The sequence below is a fragment of the Meriones unguiculatus genome, chromosome 10 (assembly GCF_030254825.1).
Source record: "Meriones unguiculatus strain TT.TT164.6M chromosome 10, Bangor_MerUng_6.1, whole genome shotgun sequence".
Lineage (NCBI taxonomy): Eukaryota > Metazoa > Chordata > Mammalia > Rodentia > Muridae > Meriones > Meriones unguiculatus.
In genome coordinates this window covers 99,533,932-99,541,456 of record NC_083358.1, presented here as the reverse complement: position 1 = coordinate 99,541,456, position 7,525 = coordinate 99,533,932, and the positions used below count along the sequence as shown (strand labels likewise).

Sequence of the window (7,525 nt, the reverse complement as noted above, 5' to 3'; positions counted from 1 at the left end):
TATCAGGGAGAATCAGGGGACACAGGTGGCCAGGTCTTCAGATCCGCTGCCAGGTGTATCTTTAACTATGTCCTTTTACTTGCAGTGGGCTAGACCCGTGTTCCTGGCTCTTGCTGCCTTCCCCACTTCCTTTCAGCTTAAGAAAATAGGATTTTTATTGTATGTACGTGGATGTTTTGCCTTTGTGTATGTCTGCTCACCATACGCATGCAGTGTCTTTGGAGGACAGAAGAGGGTATCTAAGCCCCTGAAACTGCAGTTACAGACTGTTGTGAGCTGCCATCTGGGAGCTGGTGCTGGGAGTTGAACCTGGGTCCTGGGAATTGGACCTGGGTCCACTGGAAGAGCATCCAGCGTTCTTAATGGTTGAGCCATCTTTCCCAGCCTGACCACTCAGCTTTTTTTAGATAACAAAATGGGGACTGCCATCTTGTTTCTGTTGTTGCTGATGTAGGAGCTGCCCATTCCCCGACCAACAAGCCTTAGGGAAGAAAGCCTGATATCCTACCTAGCCACCGCCTCCACTCTGTCCACGCTCACTCCTAAAGAAGGGCCACCAGCCATGCGTAGGGATGCTGAACTTCTCTAGAAAGATGTCCCTTAGCTGTACAATTGCCATAATGTCCAGGTAGCGTGGATCAACCCATGCCCAGGAAGGCATTTCTCTCACATGAGGCTGCAGGATGCTTGGTGGCACTGTGTGGCAAACGGTGGAGGTTTTTACGGTAACTAACCAAGCTAGATTCAGATTGCTTATTGGTAAGAAAGACTTTTTTTTTTCTGCTTGGTAGAAATTACTCTCTGTAACTTCCTCCTCTGAAGAAGAGATAAAGAAGGCAGTTATAGCAGAAGTAAGATGAGGGGCCATTCAGGAGGCTGATGAAACGTTCAAAGGGAGAAAAAGAAAAAAAACCCTCACTTACACGTTGGAGCTAGAGAGATGGCTCAGTGATTAAGTGTGCTTGCTGCTCCTGCAGAGGCTCACCTGACGGCGCTCTCCTTGCCTCCATGGGCACTTGCACACACATGGACACATATATACAAATATACACAAATGGACACATATATACCTATATATACAAATATATACATACATATATATATATACACATATGTGTGTGTGTCTCTGTGTGTGCATGTATGTATACAAAATAAAAATTGTTTTGAGCCCATCCTTGACTGGCCTGAGGTTTTTTTTTGTTTTGGGGATTTTTTTTGGTGATTTTTTTTTTATTTAAAATTTTTTATTACAATTTATTCACTTTGTATCCCAGCTGTAGCCCCCTCCTTCAACCCTTCCCAATGTCATCCTCCATCCCTCTTCTCCTCCCATGGCCCTCCCCAAATCCACTGATAGGGGAGGTTCTCCTACCCTTCCATCTGACCCCAGCCTATCAGGTCTCATCAGGACTGGCTGCATCATCTTCCTCTGTGGCCTGGTAAGGCTGCCCTCCCACCTCAGGGGGAGGTGATCAAAGAGCTAGCCACTGAGTTCATGTTAGAGACAGCCCCCATTCCCCTTACTAGGGAACCCACTGGGAGACTGAGCTGCCCTGTGGCTTGAATTCTTTAGGTAGACCTGGATTGTCTCACAGAGATTTGCCTGTTCCTGTCTCCCCATTGATGGGATTAAAGACATATGCCACCTTTTTCTCTATCACAAGATCTTCAAGCTAAGTAGGAAAAGGGTGGAACTATTACATAGTCAGTGTTTCCATTTCTTCTACACAGTCCTACCCACAGTTCATCTGATCCCTGAATGATTTCTGTTTCCATCCCCTACCGCACATGTGTGTGTCTGTGTGTGATGTGTATCTGATGTGGTGGAGGTGGTACCCAGGATTTGATGCCCAGGCAATCATCCTACTACTGAGATAGATCTCTGGCTCCCCATGCCCCGACTTGAGATTTTTTTTTTCTTTTTTTTCTTTTTGTTTTTGTTTAAGACAATATCTGTTAAGTTACTTAGGCTGGCCTTAAACTCACTCTGCAACCAAGGCAAGCCTTGAACCTGTTGTAATCTCCCTGCCTTAGCCTTCCATGTCCAGGCTGTGTCTCTAATCTCTTTGAGCCACCTCCACGTGACTCATGCCAATCCCCTGTGCTCTTTCCATCTATTTTTTTTTCTTGACGGTTCCTGGCCCTGTACTTCCTCTTGAACTATCTCACTTCTTGAAACACTTGAAAGAGGGGTGCTTATCTTGATGGAGCTTTAAAAGCTCTCTTGGGTGCAGGGGAAGGCAGAAGTCTTGACTGTGTTCGTCTGGGGAAGTAAGGACAGCCGTACTCTACTCTCAGCTCCGTAGAGCTGTGTCCTCCAGGGTACTGGGTGGTTGAAGTTGATGGTCCCGTAATGGGCCCTCTCTGAAAAGAATCTCTAAGAGAGCAGCCGCACCGGAAGGAATGAGCAAATTGTGACTTCTCAGCTCTTGCTGCCTTTGGACATCTGGTCAGATGTCTGGCGAGAGCTAGGTCCACTGGCCCATAGGCATCGTGCTGAAAAACTACCAGAAGCTTCCGCCTGAAGCTTCACCGAGACAGCATGAAACCTGACAATACCACGACTGCATTGTGGTTGAACATCACCTATATCACCATGGAGGCTGTCATCGGGCTCTGTGCTGTAGTAGGCAACATGCTGGTCATCTGGGTGGTCAAACTGAACCCCAGTCTGAGGACCACCACCTTCTATTTCATCGTTTCCTTAGCACTGGCCGATATTGCTGTCGGGGTGCTGGTCATCCCTTTGGCCATTGCTGTCAGCCTAGAAGTGAAGATGCACTTCTACACCTGCCTTTTCATGTCGTGTGTGCTTCTGATCTTCACCCACGCCTCCATCATGTCCTTGCTGGCCATCGCCGTAGACCGATACCTGAGGGTCAAGCTGACGGTCAGGTAACTGGCTTGAAGAAGGGGGTGGGCCAATAGTTTTAAAGAGGTGGCTTGGAAGTAGAGCTACCAAGTTCGGCTTCCGGACAGTTTCAATGAAAATGAGCCAACACTGGTGCGTAAAGTTTAAAAGGGGCGGTGAATATCCTTGTGTCATATGATTCGTGAAGATTAGGTCTGAAGAGCCAAGACTCAGGAATAGGAGACCAGGGGCACTGTGAGCCCTTCTCCAATGACCATGGGGGGTCTGCTTTCTGTCCAGGGTAGCCAAAGAGATGAAAATGTGGTGTATCTTTTAGTTAGCTTTTTTTTTTTTTTAAATCTGATCTCAAGTCTTCAAAATGGCAGAGACCTAGTAGATAGGATATCTTGTTTTAGGGGAAGCAGAAGATAAGCAGAAGAAGAGATAAGCAGATGGGCTCTGCAGATGTAGGTTAGACCTTAATGTCGCTTCTGTCTGAGTCTGTCCTGATGTTGAAAAGGGATTCTTAGGATAGACATTTTCTTTTTCCTCTTTAAAAAGAAAGAAAGGAAAGAAAGAAAAGAAAGGGAAAACCCTCCTGAGACAAGTTTTTGTGTGAAAACGGTAGCATCCTTTCCTGTGACCATGCCGAGGGAGCAGACAGCCTAAGGAGAACTCACATTCCCGGTTTCCTCTGGTTTCTCTTGGAGAAAGAGCATGGTGAGGACATTACAAACAAGCTGTAGATGAAAACTCGTCTGCGTTCATTCCCCTGATCTTGTGATCTGACTTTAGGCAGGTTATTTAGCTTTCGTTGCTTCAGTCTCCACCTCTCTGAGTGGCTGCAGAGAGTGCCTAACTCAGGCTTACCTCCATTCAGTTGCAGTCCTACCACCATTACCTAATGCTGTTTTACACTTTTAAGACCTATAAAATGAAAATAACAACTTCACCTTTATAAGGTTAAGTTAACAAAGGTAAAGTTCTCAGAAAAATCCTGCTACAGAGTCTGTGTTCAGTAAATGGTAGCTATTCCACTGCCATCAATAAAACAGAGACTGTCATAACTATTAGTTAAGAGGTTTAGTTAAGTCTTGTTTCTTTCTCTTGTAGTATGTTTTAGGCTATTTAAGAATTAAGGAGAAATGCTAACTCCCCAAGATGAAACTCCTAAATGCTCTGAAACACAACAGAATCTTAACAAAACTTGAACTGGTTAACTCAAACACAAGAATAGGTGCCCATGGGAAAAGAAAGCAGGTACAGGTAGAGAGAAATGTTTGGGTTGTAGTGTAGCCTATGAGCTCCTGTACAATAGCCAACTGAAACAATGCAGAGTACAGCACACCAGCAAGCTTTGAGGAGGTTCTCATCAGCTTGGGGCTCCCAAGGTTTAGGTAACTTATATCAAAGGACAGGGAAGGGCTACAGTAGACAAAAGAGGACTTGGGTTCCATTTCCAGCACCAGCACTCTCCATAACTCTAGCTCCAGGAGATTCAACATTTCTTCTGACTTCCCTGGGCCCCAGGACTACCCATGCTATATAGACATACATGCAAAGAAAGCATTCATAAAAATTAAGTGAATCTAAAAAAAAATTCTTGGAGTCATGGTTGAGTGGAAACACATAGGCACCCTATGTGCCTATGTGAAATATACTGCTGGTGATTCTGTGAAATATACTGCTGGTCGTTTTAGATTGTTGTTTTAAAAAGATGTTCCAAAGGAGTTTCTGGATTTTCCCCTAATCATTGCTTTCTCATTTTGTCTTCATATCTAGTAGAATTTTAGCCACAGTCACCGTACACCGTGGCTAATCTGCTACATCTCTCAGCAGATTAGGGAACTGGAAGAACTTACTTTCTCTTTCTCACTCTCTTCCAACTTGTCATTTCCTGTTGTGAACTCACCATTTCCCCTCCCCGTTCAAACAGATATAAGACAGTCACCACTCAAAGAAGAATATGGCTATCCCTGGGCCTTTGTTGGCTGGTATCCTTCTTGGTGGGACTGACCCCCATGTTTGGCTGGAATAAAAAAGTGACCTCAGGGCTCCCTCAGAATGCTACCACCCTTTTGTGCCATTTCCGTTCGGTTGTATGCCTGGATTACATGGTCTTCTTCAGTTTCATCACCTGGATCCTCATCCCCCTCATCGTCATGTGCGTCATCTACCTGGACATCTTCTACATCATCCGCCACAAACTCAGTCAAAACCTGTCTGGCTTCAGAGAGACACGTGCGTTTTATGGGCGGGAGTTCAAAACCGCCAAGTCCCTGTTCCTGGTTCTCTTCTTGTTTGCTTCGTGCTGGTTGCCTTTGTCCATCATCAACTTTGTTTCCTACTTTCAAGTTGAGATACCAGAGGTTGCGATGTGCCTGGGCATCCTGTTGTCCCATGCAAACTCCATGATGAACCCTATTGTCTATGCCTGCAAAATAAAGAAGTTCAAGGAAACCTACTCTCTGATCCTCAGAGCTTGTAGGGTCTGTCAGACCTCAGATTCTTTGGACTCAAATATTGAACAGACTACTGAGTAGTTACCATGACAAAGAGCCAGCTCATGAGCCTTCATGGTTAGCATCAGTGAACACTATGGGCCTCTTCAGACATCCTCGCTTCCCTCCACTGCAGCAGGATCGTCTGGCTTGTTGCCATACAGCTCCACTCCTCCCTTCCTCTTCTGCCTCAGTTATTTCCTTGAGCTTCTTGAATTCAGTTCTGTGGAAGCCTGACATGACTTCAATGAATTACTGATTAACAGTAATTAATTACTAATTAATTACTGATTGACTGTGTTTTTCCTTCCCAGACACAGAGGTGATGAAATCTTGAGGGGGGGGGTGTCTCGTCTTGCCAAGGAAAGTCTTTATCTGGGCTGGATGTACAGAACCTGCTTTGAAAGATTTCTAGGATATTGGGAACAGGGGTGAGCTGAATTTAAAGAAGGGCTTAAGCTGCTAAATTCACCTGTGGGTGCATTTGAGCAAATAAAAGATGATGGCCAACTGTTGCTTAGCTCTTTGCGGGGATCCCTGGGGGCTTGGAGACACAGTTGACTGCTCTTGGCATTCATCCTGCTTGCTTCCTGGAACATGATCACTCCCGTTCCAAGCTTCAGCTTCACCATTGCACATGACTGTCCTCTCTGGGGGGTGGTCTGTCATACAAGGCAACCGAAGGTTTAGGACAACTGGAGATATTTTTGTTTATTTAAGACAGGGTTTCTCTGTGTAGCCCTGGCTGTCCTGAAACTTGCTCTGTAGAACAGGCTGGCCTCCAACTTACAGAGATTTGCCTGCCTCTGCCTTCCAAGTGCTGGGATTAAAGGCCAGCTACAACACGAGATCTTTAGGTGTGCTTTGTAAATCGGGAACAGGACATTTAAGAAAGCTGACACTAAGGTTTTAACTCTTAGCTTTGTGGCTCCAGCCTGAAGAGAAGAATGAAATAGGTTAGGTATCACAAGATTTTATACAGACACTTTTTATTTGTTACTTCTCTGTTGCTGTAACAGAATAGCATAACCAAAACAAATTGTAGAAGAAAGAGTTTATTTGGGCTTCTGGTTCCAGAGGTATCAGAGGTCATGAGGGTGTGGAGTGGGCATGGCCTCAAGAGGCAGGCACGGCAGCAGAAGCTGGAAGCGGATCACATGTCAGCCGTGAGCAGAAGACAGAGAGAGAATTGGAAACAGCAATGAGGTTTTAAGCTCCCAGCATCTATCCTCACTGTTGCCCCTCTTTCAGCATCTCTCCACAACCTCTCCAAAGTGCCACCAAGGACTTAAATGCCCAAGCCTATGGGGGACCATTCTAATCCAAACCGCCACAGTCTCTTTGAGTAACTAACATGCCCACATGCAGGCAAATCAGGTTGCCCAAAGGATACAGACAAAATAATAATAATAATAATAATAATAATAATAATAAAGAAGGTAGGGACGGCAGGCTTTCACTGGGCTCCTAGTTACTTTGTGAACCCAGCTGAAGAGTCAGTGGTCTTTAGTAAAAGCAATCTAAGTACCTGTTAAGTACCTGTTACAATTGTGCTACTGGGGATAAGGCAAAAGCTATGATCACTTCCTGGGTTTGTGTGTGCACATGTTCCTGTGTGAGAGTGTGTGTGTGTGTGTGTGTGTGTGTGTGTGTGTGTGTTGCACATGAATTTCGAATTCAGAGGCTAGAGGACAAACTCAGATATCCCTTCTCCTTAGGTACCGTCCACCTTGTTTTTTGAAACAGATTCTCTTACTGCTCTTGAGCTCCCAATTCGTCTAGGCCAGCAACGCCCAGGTATCTGCCTGTCTCAAGTCTCCCGAGGGATAGGATTATGAGCATAGACCATCGTGTCTGCTTTATGTGTGTGTGTGGTTTGCTATGGATTAAACTCTCTCCCTAGCCCTGCCACACCTTTTCTAGGCCCTGAGATTTTAAGTGCCCTTTGGCTCTGAAATTCTATGAAGTGGGTACTACAGTTCTTTTTATCTCAGTGTGAGGGTTCAGTCTGTCATGGCGTGTAAGGCACTATGGTGTGAGTGTGAGGCAGCCGATCACATTGTTTCTGCAGTCTGGGAAAACAGGTTGAACGCTGGCCAAGTATGGTGGAAACACCTTTAATCCCAACACTACGGCTGCAGAGAACTCTGGGAGCCCAAGGCCATCCCTGTCT

The 7,525-nt window shown here is 45.5% G+C and overlaps 1 protein-coding gene across 1 annotated transcript; it reads left to right on the top strand.

Annotated features, from left to right (window-relative positions):
- Positions 1-2,195: 2,195 nt before the first annotated feature.
- On the top strand, positions 2,196-5,945 carry Adora3 (adenosine A3 receptor). Its single transcript, XM_021658772.2, has 2 exons — positions 2,196-2,895; positions 4,788-5,945. Exons 1-2 carry the CDS (start codon positions 2,543-2,545, stop codon positions 5,392-5,394), a joined length of 960 nt encoding a protein of 319 aa, XP_021514447.1. The 5' UTR covers positions 2,196-2,542; the 3' UTR covers positions 5,395-5,945.
- The last annotated feature ends 1,580 nt before the right edge of the window (positions 5,946-7,525 follow it).